Raw genomic sequence first — 20215 nt, forward strand, 5'->3', positions numbered from 1 at the left:
AATATCAGTTAATCTGCAGATGTGAATTGCTAGTCAGGGAAATGTTTAAATCTTGTTTTCTGATTCAGACTGTGGAACTGATATTGCCCTAATTAAAAAAAAAAAACAATTATATATATCGCATCATGTTTATTTTGTTTTTCAGTCTAATAGACCAGAAGATCGAGAGAATTTAGCAAATGATTTAGGAATTGTAGAAACTGAAAACACTAAAACTGGACCCTTGCTACTTGAAGTGATTAAGCGCTGTCATCAGAAGGATAAGGTTTTTAGCAATGGCGATGTAAGTGTTGTTTTAAATTCTAGTAAATATTCTTACTGTCTGTATCAGTTGTTTTAAATGTGAAGCACATGTTTTGACTAAAATATTAATTGATGTAGTTTTATTTTTTCTATTTTGTAGTTGAATGTAGGTGTCTAATGGATATGCTGACAACATTGTTCTAAATTTTATATTAAAAGTTTTAAAGTTTACATCTAGCAATTTAAACTTGTAAAAAAATTGAATTTAGAAAATATCTACGTAGAAACTAAACAAAAATCCTAACAATCACAAAATTAAACAATATCCAGGACACAGTTAAGGTTGAAGAGATCCAGGTTAAATGGCGAAGAAAGGAAAACAAAAGCAGTCATCCTTAAGGAAGGAAGAAATAACAGCGCTGAGAAATTTTGTGACCTCCCTCACAGGATGGTTGGTATTTTAGCACAGTTTATACTCAGAACATGATTAGAATCAGATCTAAACCTGATAAGAGAACCCCATTGAAAAAAATAAGACAAAAAGGAGATATTTTGATTTATTCCACAAAAAGTTTCAACAATAAGTATCCTTGTGCAAAAAAGATTGTGAACCTTTCATTTAGTAATTGGTAGTATCACTTGCAGCTGCAATAACTTCAACTAAACATTTCCTGTAACCGTAGCTTAGTTCTTCATATTGGGCCAAAATTCCTCAAGGGAATTTTTTTCATATAGAACTTATCAGCTCTGACATTTCAGAACTTGATTGTATGAGCAGCTTAAGATTTTATCAAATTTTTTTTTAGAGTTAGGCTTTTGACTTGGTTATCAAAAACATAAAGGGGCTCCTTTTTGAAACAGGAAAAGTCTGAAATTTTCACAAAGCAGCAGATAGCAGTTTTTTTGTAAAAACGTCCAAATTGCTGTTTTTGAAATTCATTTTTAAGATGTTTTTCTATGCACTTCATCTAAATCTCAGTGGGGCATGTTGATGGCATGTTTTGGGTGGAACTAGGGCGGGTTTACGATTGTGACGTTTTTCTGCGACAGTGGAACATTGTAAAAATGTCCAGGGCAAAAAATAGGATGTTTTTGGCTAGACCTGTTTCAGTAACGACTAAGTGCCAAAAAGGTGCCCAAACTGACCAGATGACCACTGGAGGGATAAAGGCATGGCCCCTCCCTTAATCCCCCGCCGCTGGTTACTGACCCCCTCTGACCTTACTAAGAGGTGAATTTGACAGTACATATCAGGCTCTGACAGCTGCAGGTATAATGGCCATTCCAGGAGTCCCTTCTGTTTCTTCCAACAAATCTGCACCTGTCACAAAACTAGACGTTCTAGTTATAGAGAATATTGTTGTGACCCCTGAGGCAGGCTGTTCTACCCGCTAAAACACGGCCTGTGTCGGGTCCTTCTCCTGATGCTTTGAATAAAAGTATTTGCAAGCAACATCTCCTGAATTGGCTCGTCATTTGGCCAACCTGTTCTCCTATCTGAAGTATTTTACGGTCACTTCAGCTTACAGAGTTGGTGAGCTTCAGGTCCACCTTACTCTAAGTTTCATCACAGTAGAGTAGTTCTCCGCACGCACCCTAAGTTATTTCTTAAGGTAGTGTCGGAGTTCCATCTTAATCAGTCAGTTGTTTTCCCAACATTTCTTCCAAAACCACATGCCTATCCTGGCGAGAGTGTACTGCGTACTTTAGACTGCAAGCAAACCGTAGCCTTCTATTTGGAGTGGACTAAAGCCCATAGATAGTCCACCCAAACCAGATGGGGTAGCATCAGTGGTGTGCTGGTAAATGTTTAACAAAGGGCTCTCTCTCCCAAGAAAAAACATTTACGCAACTTTATTATTAATTTTATTAGTACAAAGGTACAGTGTAGCAACTAATTTACAACTAATATTAAAATATACAATACTCTTTACTGTAAATTCCATATGGCCATGCAACCTCACGGAACAAATCCCTGATTACAAGCAAATGCCAAGTGTGTTCATTCAGTAACTCAAACCTCACTAGGTTCTGAAAGTTTTGCCCTCTCCCTGTTGTATGGTTGGAAACTTGTTTGGAAGGAAGATTAGACAAAATGGATAGAAAGAGAAAGAGTAGGCAGATAACTACTACTACTACTACTTAACATTTCTAGAGCGTTACTAGGGTTACGCAGTGCTGTACAATTTAACAAAGAGAGACAGTCCCTGCTCAAAGAGCTTACAATCTAATAGACAAGTGAACGGTCGGTCCGATAGGGGCAGTCAAATTGGGGCAGTCTGGATTCACTGAACGGTAAGGAAGGAACAGAGTCTAGATACACAGAAATGAGAGAGTGTGAATGACTACGTAAGAAACGAAAGGCAAGAAATTAAATAGTGAAGGAGGGAAGGTAAAAGGGTAGAGGGGCAGTTGATGCCAGATGATGGGATTATGGGGAAGTAGGCTGGAAGAGGAGAGAGAAATTGGATTGACAGGGAAGGGAAGCTAGTGAATAGTGGACAGATGAGGAGAAAGGAAAGATAGAAAAATAGATTGAATTGAAATAAAATCTGGACAGCATAAGGAAAGGCAATAGATGGAGAGATGAGGCAAGAAACAATATGACTGAAGTAGAGAAAGAACAGATGGCTGGCTTTTAAATGACTTGAGGTAGCTTCCTCGTCTCCCATGTCCCTGGGGACTGCACCCATGCACTCACCTCTCAGGGGCACCTTTAAGACTTCTGCTCAAAGATAGACATGTCAGTATTGAGAGCTGCTAAAGCAGAGATCTGATATGGTGCTGCCTGCTCAGAAATTGGCTGTTTCAGCATTGTTGAAGCAGCAATTGAGGCACATGGTAGGAACAGAGAGACAGCAAGCCGGCTCAGTCCCTTCTTATACAAAACTGGAGCATTCACTTGCATATACAGACTCTGAGGTGTAGGATTTCACAGGACTTTATCCACAGCTATTAACTGTTTCTTGTGGTTATTCTGACCTGACCCTGACATATGGCTTTAAAAGTGCATCACAGAGTTTTACAAGGCTAGAAAATGCAGAAGCCATGTTGGTTAGCAACATTCTCGGCACTCCACAGCTTTCAAGCTTCTTTGAAAGGCACTGCACTCACTTTTGTAAGAACGGCTTAGCTTTCCTTGATCCTACTTGTAGCTTCTTGCATGCCTAGCTTCACGGTACATTTTTCATGTTTTGTTTTGCTTACTAGCACTTAAATTCGTGCAGCTACAGACTGCTTTTTCTCATTTGCTCTTAATGATCTGGTGCAACTGCAAACCGAGGGAAAGCGTCACATCCACCCAGTGCCCACTGATGCTCCGGAAGAAAGGGAGGCAGCAGAGACAATCAGCTGTCACATCAAAAAGTGCTCACAATAAAGTCTTAGAGTACTGCTGCAATCCTCTTGAACCTGATTGCTTGGAAGCAGTGACTGCTTTTGTTTATGGCAGAGCTGCTTTGCTTATGTCTGACAAGCACTCTACAACCGGCTCACAAAATTCATGAAAATTTAACAGCCGGCTCTAGCACACCACTGGGTAGCATTCACATCTCATTACTGCCTTGAGCACGACACCCAACGTGATAGCCATTTCGGGCAGGCAGTCCTGAAGAATTTGTTCAGTGTCTAGAATCCAGCTCCACCCCACTAGGCCTAGTTTTGTTCTGTTCCAGGCTGAACCTTCACAACTAGAATGTATATAGTTTCAGGTTGCTTGACTTCAAGGCTTCGACATTTCAAGTTCCTATTGTCCTAGCGTTGTAGTTTTCGGTGAGCCTGGTAGCTAGGAATTTCCACCTGTGAGAATACTTGTGGCCTGCTTGTCGTCAGAAAAAATAAAGTTACACACCTGGGGCAGGTATTCTCTGAGGACAGCAGGCCAGGTATTCTCACATACCCTCCCACCTTCCCTTGGGAGTTGTATTCTGTAGTTCCTTTAAATGGCTGAGGGATCTGTACTCGCACTTCAGACGGGAAGGCACTAGCGCATGCATAGTGGGATGCTGCTAGAAAATTCTACATTAATCTTGATAGCATCTGCACCAGCTCCGTCGGATGGTGTCACCCAACTGTGAGAATACCTAGCCTGCTGTCCTCGGAGAACACCTGCACAGGTGCATAACTTCACTTTATCATGGCAAAATGAATTCCCATTAACTTTAATGGTGAAGACTAAACTCAAAACCTTTTAGATCGTTATATAAGAGAGGATACACAGATTCTGTTATGCTGATGGCATACTGTGGAACATGCTCAGGTGTCCTGTGTTAAGTGCCATTTTTGTGTGCGCTAATCCCTGTGCTAAAATGTTTTTCAACTTTTTTGGGATGGAGTGTGTTAGGCTGGTGTTCCTACACTAATCAGCACAGCCACATTAATATGTGCTAACTGGTTAGTGCAAGATAACCACGTGAGCCCTTACTTCTTACAAAATGGGTGGCGGTAAGTGCTTATGCACTAATTCTTTTATTAATGGCTGTGCACTAATGGCCGTAGCAATAAAAGGTCCAAAAGTTTCCACAGAAGTTCAACACAAGAGAGAAGCAAGTGGAAACACAGTTTCAAGAGATCAAACCAGGATCAGGGTTGAGATGCTCCAAAAAACTTTATTGCGGACCCAACACGGTCCGTGTTTCGGTTTTTTAAAAAACCTTCATCAGGGGTCTAAAAGATAACAATCAATCATATATATTGTTAAATAAAAACAAATTGAATCAAATACATTACAACAAATATAGAAATGTAAAAATACACCACATATAACAAATATAATGTATAAATAAAAAGAATTTTTTTTAAAAAAATTTTCTATTATGAATCAAATTCATTGATTAAAAATGTCGACTGAATCCATACATATATTGTTACTATCAAATGGACGTCATAGGGAATAAATGGTAAATCAATTATAAGTAATTAATTTATGAGACAATTAGTAAATTGATTATATGTAATTAAACCAACATTATAAAACCATTTCCGAAAATATTATATATTAAAATAATTTGATTAAGTATAAATATGACCCATAATATAGTGTATAAATTATGTATGATATATAACAGAACTGGTGTCTATGGATGGAAGAACAAAAAATATATATATAAATGTCATGAAATTAACAGAAGGCATTAATGTCATGTATTAAAGAAAAGGCAATGATATGCTGACTAAGAAAAGACAATGATATGCTAAATGAAAGATGAATAACAGGTAAATAACAAAAGGTTTACAGCAGATATTTTCTTAATGAGAAAAAGCAATGATATGCTGAATGAAAAATAAATAAATAACAGGTAAGTAACAGAAGATTTACAGCAGATGTTTTCTTAATGCATATATATAAAATGAAATGGAAAGAAAAAATCAATTGAACATACCAATCAGTAGTAGCACAGGAGATATACTGACAGACAAAGGAGCTTGTGAAAATGTAGTCTCTATAAAAAATTTTAAATAATTAAAAATCATAATCAATATTATAATAATATGTTGTATTAAAACGTTTAACGACCAAAATTTTGTTATGCTTAAAAGATATATAACTAACTTATGATAGCAAAAATTTTTTTTATCATATTAAGTGAAAATATATAATTAAAAAAAGGTTTATAAATTCACCATCTATAAAATCATGAAGTTAAAGTTAAAAGGTTTTGAACATGTGTATCCAAATGCCGGTAATTTTATCAACAAACGTAAAAAACCCAACCTCCAAAAACCTGAGAGGACAGAAAAGGTCTACACTTATACATTCCAACAAACCTAAAAGAGGACTACATGTCAATACAAATTATATACTTCAAATTATGTTAGCGCATAAGATATGTGTATATGTGCACATCCCTAACAAAAAGAGCACCGAGGGTATTAGCAAAAAGGGCAACAACTAAGGAATATATACATATATTCATGGTGTTGTATCAATCGGTCGTCGTGTTTTGATAAAAAAACTCCGTGTATATGAATTCAGTTTGGTAAGGTAATAAAAAACTAAATGCCAAGATACACTCCATGCTGATATGTGAGATATAGATAGATATATATATGTATGTACCTTACGTTTAAAAACGCCCAAAGTTCTAACAAAAATCGATAGTAAAGTTATCATGTAATCAGAATGAAAGCCAGCTACATATACATCAGTGGTTCCGTGTCGGGTAAAAATGTTAAACTAATCAAAAAAAGAAAGAATACCTTACCTTGAGTGAAGTAAAAATGTAGCCTCGTACCAACAGGTATAGTTTGAAATTGTATTAAAAAGGGCGCCAAAAAAGACATTATTTAAATAACGCTATGATGTAACGTGGAACCCGTGGATAGGGTATTTCAAATTTCAAAATAAGGATTGGCACATATACTAGCTAATGAAAAGCGAGTGACAGTTATATTAGACAATCATTGTAGGGGTCAGTGAATGAAATAGATGGAGGTATGAGGTGATAAATATGTCACACAATCATTTAAAAGATAATTAGATGAAAAGCTAAAAGAATTCATAGAAATTAAAAAATTAATTGAGAAAACGACTTTGAAGAGCTCAATAGGATAATAAATTAATGAATTGATATTTAAGAAGTAACCAAAAATAAGGGATAATAGATTAATAACCAAATAATTAATCATGTAATACTTAAACAATCATTTACACAATATATATGTAAAGATGCCAAAATTTGTAAACGATGTGTCAACCTATTAGTAAGAAATGTCATAAGAAGTTAGACTGAGATAAGTACAACTCTGAAGGACTCGACAGAAAATATAAGTACATATAGCAGCAGTGGTAAATAGTTAAAATCATGACGTAGTAACCAAGGTATTTAATTAATTTAAATGGTACTGGAAAAAGATCAGATAAGAAATATGTATAGTAATTTAAATCAATAGCTAACAAAAGAATAAGCCTATAAATTAGCTCCTTGGAATCAATATATAAAACGAAAAAACGTTAAAACAAATGTTGATTGAATATTCGTGATGACAGGCACATTAGTACCTATTTGTATAACATCAGATATCTTTCTCTATTGAAACAAAGGGGTTATGGGGCTGTTAAAATCCTATAATGACAAAATAGTAATAAAGAGAAAATTAAAAATAAAAATAGGTCTATCATCACAAACAAAATAGAATATTCATTATAAGGAGCCTAGATCTAATCCAAGAATGAAAATAGAAAAAATGGTTTAATGCTTCTGCTAAGAAATAATATTTAAAAATGATTTGGTCATATATTGCAATTAAATATATTGGATACACATGGACAGAACTATCAATAAATTACTATCATGGGATAAAAATAAAAATAAAAATAATAATAAAAATATAATAATAATAAAAAAAGGAAAAAAGAAAGAGGTCTGTCATCGCAAATAGAATTTCATTATAAGGAACATAAATCTAATCCAAAAATGAAAATAAAAATAAAAATAAAAAGTGGTTTTATACTTCTACTACAAAATAACATTTAAAATTTATATTTTGAATATATATGGACAGAATTATCAATAAATTACTATAATGAAATATTAAAATTGATATGAGATATTAAAAAATGAAATATTAAAAAATGAAAACTAACATAAAAAATTGATACTGGTCGTAACGTAAACATATAAATAATATCAAAATGTATATATATATGAGTTAATAACAAAAAATAGATCAAAATAATGGATGAATTAATGAAAAGATTTTTTCAAAGAAAGTGTAAATATTCAATTTCTTTATTAAGACCTTTTGGAGCTACACATTCAGCTTGATATATAGCACGTTGTTCTGCTCTTAATAGTTTCTGGTCAATATTTCCACCACGGGGATTTTGTTTAATAAGCTGTAATACAAAGAATTTTAAATCATCAATGCTGTGTTCAGCATCGATCCAATGTTCAACTAATGGAGCTGATTTAACCTGCCTCCTGATGCAACTACGATGTTCTATTATCCGAGTTTTTATTTTCCTTTTAGTCTTACCAATATAGATCATGTTGCAAGGACATAAAATCATGTAAATCACATTATCAGAATTGCAATCACTATCAAATCTTAGTTCATATTTTTTACCTGTAGAGGGATGTATAAATAAATCTAACTGGAGGGAGTGGGCACAGACAGTGCAAGAATTGCATGGCCTGTGTCCACCAAATTTATGAATAGAATTATCTCTGATCATTGGAAGGAAGGATGGAACTAAATGATTTCTTAAATTAGGGTTTCTAGAAAGCGCAAAAATTGGAACGACTTCTTTGAAACATGGATGGATCTGAACGATATGCCAGTGTTTTAAAATAATTTTTTTAAAAGAATGGCTTAAGGATGAAAATCTAAGAGCACAGACTAAATCTGGATTAGAAAGGGATTTAGCGCCAGTATTCAACAGTTCTTCTCTAGTTCTCAGACTGGCTTTTTTAAAACCTTCTGTGATACATTTATTCGGATACCCACGTTGTATAAATCTTTTCTTTAAATCTCTAGAATGTTTATAGTAATCATCTACATCAGCACATATTCTCTTAAGTCTTAAAAATTGACAAAATGGTAAATTATCTTTTAGTGCTCTATTATGGTAACTTGAATAATGTAAATAGCAATTTTTATCTGTGGGTTTTCTGTATAATGAGGTGGTAAGCCAATGTCTGTCCTTTTTAACCTCAATGTCTAGAAAAGAAATACAGTCTTTATCAAATTGCATTTTAAATTTCAAATTTGAATCACATGTATTGATCCATTCATGAAATTGTTGCAATAAAGCACTATCACCTTTCCACAGTATAAAGATATCATCTATATATCTCTTATACATTTTAACATGCTGTTTGTATGGATGATCTAATAGATATAAATCTTCAAATTTGGCCATATAAAGATTGGCTATATCGGGGGCCATAGATGCCCCCATAGCTGTGCCCTTAATTTGTAAATAAAAATTGCCATTAAAGTAAAAATAATTTTTTGTCAGGGCCAGAGTAGCTAGGGCTAAAATGAGCCTATTAGGAATCCGTATGTCAGTCTGCCTATCACGTAGGGTTTCTTCAATGACAATTAGTGCTTCCAACTGTGGTATGTTAGTGTACAATGATTCAACATCTAATGTAACTAATAATAGATTTTCTACATCACCATTGTATTCTTCCAACATATTAATGAAATGGGATGAGTCACGTACATATGATTTGATTTTAGGAATATATGGTCTAAGAAAGTAATCTGTGAATATCGAAAGGGGTTCCAAAACAGAACTGTTTGCTGAAATGATAGGTCTACCTGGTGGATCAGTCATAGATTTATGTATCTTCGGTAGAATATAAATCGTTGGATCCTGGTTTGATCTCTTGAAACTGTGTTTCCACTTGCTTCTCTCTTGTGCACTAATGGCAACATTAGCTAATGGCTATTAATACAAAAAATGGAAAATCGGCCATTTTATGACTGTGGCAAAAATGGCCTCCTCCTCACATGGGAAAAACACATGCAAGAGTGTGCCAAGGCCACTTTTGCTGCACCTTAGTAAAAGGGTCCCTAAGTTAACTACTTACTTTTTTCATACAGTGATAATTGTTGAATAAATGATCAAAATGGTCCTTTTTGTTTGTTAATTCACTGACATTATCTTTCTCTTTAGTGGGGTTTAGAATATAATCTAATCATGTCTTGAGTATAAAATTCTGCTAAAATAGAGGCCATATTAAGGAATTCATAAATATATTCTTAGCACTGTTCCTAAACAGCATGAGATAGAAGGTCATATTAACAGCACTGTACAGCATTAGATTAGATAGATACTAGATTCAGAGGGAGCATTAAGGTTCATCACTTCATTAAGAATAATGCTAGCCTTGACGATTAATAAAATAACACCTTTGATTTCTTACACAGGAAATTTTAATTTGTAAGGTGCCGGGGAGAAGGTGCAATTATTGATTTTCAGCACTTGGCTCATAAATTAGGCTCTTAAATCTAGGCAAATGAATGGCAGGCCTACGTTTATTAGCATAACTTTCAAGCACCTAAATTATGATGAATTTTCAGCTGAAAACTTATGCTTATAAATTAGGCTGCAAATAGGGGACAAAATTAGGGGCTCAGCTTTTTTTGAATATTAGGCCATATGGGGTAGATATTCAGCTGGTGGCGGCTAGCATTTTACTGAGCTTCGCCGGCTTTATTCCCAGATATTCAATGCCGGGCCGGGCATACACAGGTGGATAAAACATAGCTGGTAAGTGAGATTTCTATTACATAGCTTCCCATTATTCCAGGACTTGTTGAAATAATTGTGTCTATCAACTAGCAGGTGGAGAAAGAGAACGCTGAGCTGTGATATATCTGTAATGAACAGGCCAGCTCATCAGTATTTTCTACTTCCAGCAGGTGGATGGACATGTTATTCAGCCTCTGGTTCTGGGTGTTTGTTTCTGGTCCAGTTGGTCAGCTGGTTCTCTGTTGAGTTTGGCAGGTGCCTAGCTTCCACAGAGACATATCTGGAGGTCTTCAGTTCAGTGTCTCTAACTCGCAGAGCCTCTGCCACCTCCTCCTCCTCCTTCCTGCCTCGCCTCTCCTGAGAGTGCATCCAGAAAGAAAAAGCTACGTTGCAGCTTTAGTTTGCTACTGATGTGGAGTGTGTCTGGGGCAGTGGGAACTGGGTCTTACCACTCACATGGTAAGGCTTGTGGAAACTGTGCGCTGGGGGAGAGCCGTCAGTGGTAAGTCCAAGTGTCTTTTACTCAGAGCCATTTAAGGGCTATATTTGGAGTTTTCTTCAAGGGGGAAGACTTTTGCCGGTAATTGCGACTGGCAACAATATACTCCTTCTACAATTTGACATGTCAAGTGCCTTCGATATGGTTGACCATGGAATCCTGCTACACATACTTGAATACTTTGGCATTGGAGGAAATGTCCTGAACTGGTTCAAGGGATTCCTAACCCTACGTTCGTATCAAGTCACATCACATTCAACCACGTCTAAGGCATGGACACCTGAATGCGGAGTACCACAAGGATCACCCCTCTCACCAACCATTTTTAACCTAATGATGATCCCCCTGGCTAAACTCCTATCAAACCACAACCTCAACCCATATATATACGCTGATGATGTTACAATATACATCCCTTTCAAACAAGACATCAAAGAAATCTTCAATGAAATCAATCAAAGCCTACACATCATGAACACATGGGCAGATGCATTTCGTCTGAAATTAAATGCAGAAAAAACTCAATGCCTGATACTCATCTCCCAATACAACACAAAGGAATTTACCGCTATAAACACACCAAACCTAAACCTTCCAATCTCAGAAACGCTAAAAATCCTTGGAGTCACTATCGACCGCCACCTAACACTCGAAACTCACGCAAACAACATAACTAAAAAGATGTTCTACTGCATGTGGAAATTGAAAAGGATAAGACCATTCTTCCCAAGATCCGTCTTTCGCAGCCTAGTGCAATCCCTCGTACTCAGCCATCTGGATTACTGCAACTCACTATACGCAGGTTGTAAAGAGCAAATACTGAGGAAACTTCAAACAGCCCAAAATACAGCAGCCAGACTCATCTTCGGAAAACCAAAATATGAAAGTGCACAGCCATTAAGAGAGAAACTACACTGGCTACCACTCAAGGAACGCATCACTTTCAAAGTATGCACATTAGTTCACAAAATCATTCACGGCGAAGCCCCAGCCTACATGTCTGAGCTAATAGATTTACCACCCAGGAACGCCAAAAGATCATCTCGAACTTTCCTCGACCTTCACTTCCCTAACTGCAAGGGCCTGAAATATAAGACTCTACACGCGTCGACCTTCTCTCACAGAAGCACGCAGTTTTGGAATACACTGCCGCGCAACTTAAGAACGATCCACGAACAAGCTTCCTTCCGCAAATTATTGAAGACCCATCTTTTTGAAAAAATATACGGAAAGAGCCAAAACACATAAAGTCCATACTCACTGTTCACTAGTGCATCATACATCCAACTCTGCAATCTCATCCCCGTAATCTCACATCATTCATACCTCCAATCAGAGAAATATGTATACCATATGTCTTCATGCCTTAATATTGCCCTTTAAACCTCCCATTGTCCCCTTCCAAGGTTTCAATGTCTGTGTTCCATTGTTATACTCCTTAACGTTACTTCGATTGTCTCGCTTAACTCTACACAATGTAATCCATAACCAAGTTGTAACAAATTGTATTTCCTTCACTTATATCATATTGTAAGCCACACTGAACCCGCAAAAAGGTGGGAAAATGTGGGATACAAATGCAATAAATAAATAAATAAATAAATGTATTACAGCACCTCGGATGCAGTGCAACGGAGGTCTGTGTGCATGGTGGCTCCTGCAGCGGCAGGTAAGCAGTGTTCCTGCAACTTGTTTATGGTGAGAGCATGCCTGAAGTGGCATCAGAAGTCTGGGCCACAAGCAGAGCTCCATTCTGTTTAGTTAGAGGCTGGCTTGGCCTACTTGGCGGATGCTGTCTATGACATGCCCTTTGTGATGGCCTGGAGCATGTCTTTGACAGTCACGGCACAGAGGCAACTCTGGTTGAGAAATTGGGTGGCTAATATGGCCTCTTAAGTCCCACCTAGTGAAGCTGCCTTTTTGGGGCAAATATCTCTTTAGAGAGGATCTTAGCAATCTTGTGAAGGAACTGGGTGAAACTAAGCCTCAACGGTTGCCAGAGGATAGGCCTAAAACCTCTACTCGCTTTTCGAGGGTCTCCCATAATAGATTCCTGGACAACAGGAGGTACAGACCTGGCTGTCGGCACTATATACAGAAGTCCTTTTTTCACTCACGGCAGTCTTCCTTTCTTGTGGAGCACAAGTCAGCTTCAATGTCCAACATCTCCCAGGCTTCACAATGATGCGAGGCTGTCCCACTCTTCCTTTCTTACTGTTGGGGAATGTCTTCGGGAGTTTTGGTTAGAGTGGGCCAAAATCACGACAGACCAGTGACTCTTGGATATTCTATGTGATGGTTACAAATTGGAATTATCCCGCCCGGTTGCTCCTCTCTTCTTACAATCTCCCTATTGGGGGAGGGGGGGGGGTGCCAAAGTCACCGAGGTTCAAACCACCATAGATTTTTTTGCTGCTGCTCAAGGTCATTGTGCCATTTCCACAGTCCAATCTAGTACAGGGAAGATACTCCATCTACTTCATTACACCAAAAAAAGAGGGCACCTATCGTGTAGTTTTGGCCCTCAAAAGCCTGAAATGTTACCTCCAAGTCTTTCATTTTTGCATAGAGACATTGAGATCAGCCATTTCCTTGATGCAAGTGAAGGAATTTCCCACCGCTCTCAACTTCAAACAGACATAATTACATATCCCTATTTGTCCTCCATATCAACAGTGCCTGCACTTTGCTGAGCATAGTCATCCAGTTCAGAGTGATGCCCTTTAGGCTGGCCACAGCTCCAGGAGTATTTTCCAAAGGCATGGTGATGGTGGCAGCTTTCCTCTGATGCCAAGGAATCCGTGTTCATCCTTAGCTAGATCACTGACTCATTCAAGCATCCTTATCGGGACAGCATGGCAGCAACTTAAATGGTTGTTCATCTCCTCCTTCAGTTGGGTTGGGGGATCAACTTCAAGAAGAGTAGGCTCCTTCCTACACAGTCACTAGAGTATCGGGGTGTTCTGCTCAACACGAGGAAAGAGTCTTCCTCATGGAATGCAGTAATTTGAAATGCATTTGTCAAATTTGCCTTCTGCAGAGCAAGCCTCCTATCTGGGACTGTGTCCAGGTACTGGGCCTATGACATCAACGATGGAGGTGAGCCCTGGGCTTGTGTGCATATGCGCCTGCTGCAGCAATCGCTTCTCAGCCACTGGTCTCCAGTCACCTAGAATAACAGCCTTCAACTTCCTTAGACATGTGCTGCCAGGCAGAGCATGCAGTGGTGGTTATCACTAAAGAATTTGACCATCGGGGTTCTGTTTCCAATAGCACACTGTGAAGTGCTGACCATGGATGCCAATTTGTCGGGCTGTTTGGCCTGTTACCAATTTCATATCAAGCAAGGGACCTGGATGGAAGAGGCGGCTCAGTGGCCAATGAATTGATTGGAGCTCAGGGCAATTTGGAAAGCCTTGTTCACCTTCACTTCCTTTCTGACAATGTGACAGTAGTGGCATATGTCAACAACAAGGAGGTCCTGCAGCTGGCAATGGAGGCCAGCTTGCTCTTGTGCTGGGTGGAGAAGAATCTATTCAACTTGTTGGTGGTGCACATTGTGGGATCCTTGAATGTGGAAGTGAATTTTCTCAACAGGAACTCCTTAGATTTGGGGGCGTGAGAATTGTCTAGCAGTGCATTTCATCTACTACTACTACTATTTATCATTTCTATAGCGCTACAAGGCATACGCAGTGCTGTACACCATACACAAAAAAAGACAGTCCCTGCTCAAAGAGCTTACAATCTGGATAAATTTTGGATCGCTGGAATTCACCACATCTGGACTTGATGGGCAACAAAGCTGAATGCCAAAGTGCTCAGGTTCTTCAGCTATCAGAGGGGAAATACTCGCTTGGCCTCAGTACTCTGCTTCAGGTGTGACCAGATGCCGATCTACTATGTCTTTCCTCCTTGGCTGATGATAGGCCGGGTACTGAAGAGAATCGCTGTGCATTGGGGCTGGGTATTTCTAGTGGCCCCAGATTGGCCATGAAGGCCATGGTTCATGGACCTGATTCGGCTACAGGACAGAGAACCACTCGGTCTTTCTCAGGATTGAGGTCTGCTGAGGCAGGGTACAGTATTCATGGAGGATCCTCCCCCCTTAGGTCTTAAGACTTGACCATTGAAAGATCTCATAAGCATATAAGCACCGCCATACTGGGAAAAGACCAAGGGTCCATCAAGCCCAGCATCCTGTCTCTGACAGCAGCCAATCCAGGCTTCAAGAACCTGGCAAACCCCAAAAAATAAAAAATAAATTAATGTTCAATGGACGTTTTCTTCAGGAATCTGTCCAAACCCACCTTAAACTCCGTAAGGCCAGCTGCTGCCACCACATTCTCCGGCAACGAGTTCCAGAGTCCAAGTACACGCTGAGTAAAGAAAAACTTTCTCTTGTTTTAAATCTACCATATTCTAGCTTCATCTTGTGTCCCCTGGTTCTATTATTGTTTGAAAGTGTAAACAAACGCTTCACATCTGTCCGCTCTACTCCGCTCTTTATTTTGTAGACTTCTATCATATCACCCCTCAGCTGCCTTTTCTCCAAGCTGAAGAGCCCTAACCTTCTTAGCCTTTCCTTATGGGAAGTCGTTCCATCCCTTTTATCATTTTCGTCGCCCTTCTCTGCACCTTCTCCAATTCCTTTATGTTTGAACATTTTTATTGATGGATCATCCTTATTTACACAACCAAATAACTCCAAACACAATGTTGCACGGTTACACCAAACAGTGGTACAAATGGAATATCAAGTGCCATCAACAGGGTTTTCAAATTTTCTTCCCCCTCCCTCTTACATTCCCAGTGTGAGTTAAACACCTTAGTATTCTGGATCTGGACTCAGGAATTCCAAACCATCAAACCTTTCTACTGGCCCATTTTGGTCCTAGCCCACTCTTATGTACCGCTTTTACTGACTCATCGGGCGGTCTCTGTTCCGTGAAGGAGCCCGTACTCTTGTGGCTCCCTCTCTGAGAGTCAAACATTCCACTAACATTTACATTTGTGTTCACCCGGTCCGGTACATCAGCACCTCATCACTTTAGATGATATTGGTAATTGTGGGTTCCCCAATTTCCATCATACTCACTGTCAAATTTCTGTTATCCATCCCCTCTCCCCCCTTCCTAATCCCTCCCTCCCTCTCCCTCCCCTTACCCCCAATTCTCCCCTTGCCCCCCCCACTCTATCCCTCTTCTCTACCCGACTACTCGTGTATTCTCCAATTCCTTTATATCTTTTTTGAGATGCAGCGACCAGACTTGGACACAATATTCGAGGTGCGGTCGCACCATGGAGCGATACAACGGCATTATAACATCCTCGTGTTTGTTTTCCATCCCTTTCCTAATTATACTCAACATTCTGTGTGCTTTTTTGGCCACCGCAGCACACTGAGCAGAAGTTTTCAACGTCTTATCAACGGTGACTCCCAGATCCCTTTCTAGGTCTGTGACTCCTAACGCAGAACCTTGCATGACATAGCTGTAATTCGGGTTCCTCTTACCCACATGCATCACTTTGCACTTGTCAACATTGAACTTTATCTGCCGCTTGGACACCCAATCGCCCAGTCTCGCGAGGTCCTCCTGTAATCTTTCACACTTGGTTGGGATGGAAAGGGTGCTCTAACTCAGTCATTGCTATCCTGCTACAGACTAGGAAATACTTTTCTTCCACAATGTATGTCAGGGTATGGAGGACATTTGAGGGTTGGTGTGCAGAGTGTGGAATTTCCCTGTTCTCTTATTTGATTGATCACATTTTGGCATTTCTCCAGGCGAGCTTGCAGAAAGGCTTATTATTGGGTTCTCTGAAGGTGCAGGTGGTGGCCTTTGCTTGTTTCAGAAGTTGTCCTTGGCAGTGCACCCGGTTCTTCAGAGGGGCGGGCCCAGTGGTGTGCTGGAGCTGGCTCGCACTGGCTCACAAGGGCTGGTTGTTAAATTTTTAAAGATCTTGCGAGCCGGTTGTTCTGCACAGCGAGCCAGCTCCAGTAAACAAGGTAAGCATGGCAGGAGGGCGCCACAAGCCATGCTTACCTCATCTCCCATAACCCACGTTTGCCTGCGCCCGCCCCGTACCGTCCTTGGGGGGGGGGGGGGGGTTAAATCTTTTTTATTACCTCCATTGAAGCGGCCGCGTCATTGAAAGCCCTGCCCGTCTCTAGCCTTCCCTTTGTGAGTTTGTTCCCTCAGAGTCCCGCCTTCTGACGTCATTTCCTCTTTCCGCAAGGGCGGGACTCTGAGGGAACGAACTCACGAAAGGAAAGCTAGAGATGGGCAGGGCTTTCAATGACGCGGCGGCTTCAACGGAGGTAATAAAAGTGATTTAAACCCCATAGGGTGGCACAGTGGCAGGAAGAAAAATGAGGATGTTGGGGGGAGAAGAGGGTGGGCAGGTGGATATGAATGGGAGGGGAGGATGGGGGTGAAGGAGAATCGCTGGACATGGATGGGAGCGGGAGGGCAGGGGAGAGAGGAGAATCGCTGGGTATGGATAGACGGGAGGGGGCAGGGGAGAGAAGAGAATTGCTGGGTATGGATGGATGGAGGGGGCAGGGGAGAGAAGAGAAATGCTGGGTATGGATGGACGGTGGGGGCAGGAGAGAGAAGAGAATTGCTGGGTATGAATGGATAGAGGGGGCAGGGGAGAGAAGAGAATTGCTGGGGATGGATGGAGGGCAGGGGAGAGGAGAGTTGCTGGACATGGGTGGATGGAGGGGAGAGGAGAGTTGCTGGACATAGGTGGATGGAGGGGAGAGGAGAGTTGCTGGACATGGATGGAGGGGAGGGCAGGGGAGAGGAGAGTTGCTGGACATGGGTGGATGGAGGTGAGAGGAGAGTTGCTGGACATGGGTGGATGGAGGGGAGGGGAGAGGAGAGTTGCTGGACATGGATGGATAGAGGGGAGGGCAGGGAGAGGAGAATTGTTGGACATGGATGGAGGGAAGGCAAGACAGGAAGGAGATATATGGATGGAGGGGAGAAAGAAGAAATTCTGGACATGGATTCAGGAGAGGGAAGACAGAGGAAGGAGATGCACATGGATGGATGGGAGGGAAGAGAGAAGAAATGCTGGACATTGTGATAAAGTCACCTCCAGGATAGTTGGTTAAGGCAGTTTGTCTGAAATACAAGTCCCAGAAGGCATTGCAGGCAAGGAGCCAGAGGGTGAGATGAAGAACCCGGACTGGACTCCTAGCTGCAATCAGGGAAGACATGGGTGTAAGCTGGCAGGTTGTGTAGAGGGGCTGCCACTAGGCGGAACAAGAGTTAGGAAACCCTGTGTGCAGGAGCTCATCATTGGTCTCATTAGTCTAATGCTTAGTCTAATGCTTAACTCAGCTGGTTTGGGTGTGAGGAAGCTAATGGAAGGAGAATGATTGGTGGTAGTAGCTGAAGCCAGGGATTGATTAGGCAGGTGGGAAGGAGTCCCAGGAGTGGAGTTCAGTTCAGGAGAGAGAAGCAGTTGCAGGCTGAAAATCCTGGGGCAGGGAGGTCCCTAAAGTACTGAAGCAGGCTGAAATTCCTTGGGTGAGAGGAAGTCCCAAAAGTATTGAATTCACTGTGAAGCTGATGCAGGGGAAAACCCTTGGGTAGAAGGAGTCCCTAAAATATTGAACTCTCCTGAAGGTAAAGAGGATAGCAGGTAGAAACTGCTGCTTGTTGACTGAACTGTGATGATGAACTGAAAGAACTGTTTGTCTTGGGAATTGAATTACTGTTTGTTGTGCACTGGATAAAGAGCCCAGACTGGAGCCTGAAAGCCGGTATTGAATCCTGGTATGTGCTATGCTGCTGTTGGAACTGTGTACTAGAAACCTGCATGGAATAAAAGTCCTTAAGATTGAAGTTACTGGTGGACATCTATTTCTTCATTGTACCGGGAGCCTGTGGCTAGAGGAGATTGTTCTATCCTTGGCTGCACCAGAGAGGTACCTGGTTACAACATGGATGCAGGAGAGGGAAGGGAGAGAGAAGAAATGCTGGACATGGATGGAGGGGAGGGAAGAGAGAGGAAGGAGATTAGGGAAAAGGAAGAGAGGAGAATAACTGCACATGGATGGAGAAAATAGGCAGAAGCGGGATCCACTGGACAGTCAAGTCTGCGGAGGACTCAGCTTTTACTTACGGATGTATGGCAAGAAATGAAGAAGAAAGTAAACAAAACAAAATATGAAAGTGCTAAACCATTACGAGAAAAACTACACTGGCTCCCACTTAAAGAACACATCATGTTCAAAATATGCACCCTAGTTCACAAAATCATTCATGGAGATGCACCAGCCTACATGTCAGACATGATAGACTTACCACCCAGAAATGCTAAAAAATCATCCCGCACATTCCTTAATCTTCACTTCTCCAACTGTAAAGGCCTAAAATACAAAATAACGCATGCGTCAACCTTTTCCTACCTGAGTACACAATTCTGGAACGCGATACCACGCAACTTAAAAACAACCTATGAACTAACTTCCGCAAACTACTGAAGACCCATCTATTCAACAAAGCATACCACAAAGATCAATAAATGAGCACTCCTATACATATATCCAGAAATGTCTTACAACTTTTACTTGTTAAACTAATATTATGTTTTATTATCATGTTCCCACGATCCTTCTGTAACACTAAATGTATTTTCTCATGTTGTCACCATTCATGATGTATTGTAAGCCACATTGAGCCTGCAAAGAGGTGGGAAAATGTGGGATACAAATGCAATAAATAAATAAATAAATAAATGGACAGGAAGCCCTGGAAATGAAGTTAAGAGGACAGATAGCAGCAGAATCAGATACTGGGCCAGCATGATCAGAACAACAGTCACCAGACAACAAAGGTAGAAAAAAAATAATTTTACTGTCATTTGGAATATGTCCACTTTGAGAATCAGGTGCTCAATGTTAAAAGTTTATATTTATTTACTTATTTATGGCATTTTATCCCACATTAAACATGAATTAGATTGGAACCTGGGATCATTTAATTTATTTTTTCCTGGAGAGAGTAGTGCATTGCCCCCCACCCCAGGTTCTCTCCCCGGCTATAGCCAGCTCTGCAATTTTGAGGGGGGCGCAGAGGTGGACCGGGGAGAGAGCCTGTTGTTAAATATTTACCAGCACACTACACTAGGCGGGCCACTAGCTGCTTCCCTTCCAGCTGCCTTGCCCAGATTGAGATCTTCAGAAGTCTCCGTTCGAGGCTCTCAGGAAAGCTGAAGGATCTTACGCTGAAAGCAGCATTTTTAGTCATTTT

The 20215-nt window shown here is 40.3% G+C and overlaps 1 protein-coding gene across 10 annotated transcripts in view; it reads left to right on the top strand.

Annotated features, from left to right (window-relative positions):
* FGFR1OP (FGFR1 oncogene partner) overlaps positions 1–20215 on the top strand; it is a 192372-nt gene that overhangs the window by 47512 nt on the left and 124645 nt on the right. For 9 of the 10 annotated variants that reach the window (XR_003942774.1, XM_030209094.1, XM_030209092.1 and 6 more), the window contains exon 6: positions 146–283. The exons of the other annotated variant lie outside the window; for it this stretch is intronic. Coding sequence is in view for 8 of the 9 variants with exons in the window: in XM_030209094.1 (XP_030064954.1) it covers positions 146–283 (138 nt within the window). In the remaining variant the exon portion in view is untranslated. The remainder of the gene's footprint in view (positions 1–145; positions 284–20215) is intronic. 10 annotated transcript variants of the gene reach the window in all.

The sequence above is a fragment of the Microcaecilia unicolor genome, chromosome 7 (genome assembly GCF_901765095.1).
Source record: "Microcaecilia unicolor chromosome 7, aMicUni1.1, whole genome shotgun sequence".
In the NCBI taxonomy this organism is placed as follows: Eukaryota; Metazoa; Chordata; class Amphibia; order Gymnophiona; family Siphonopidae; genus Microcaecilia; species Microcaecilia unicolor.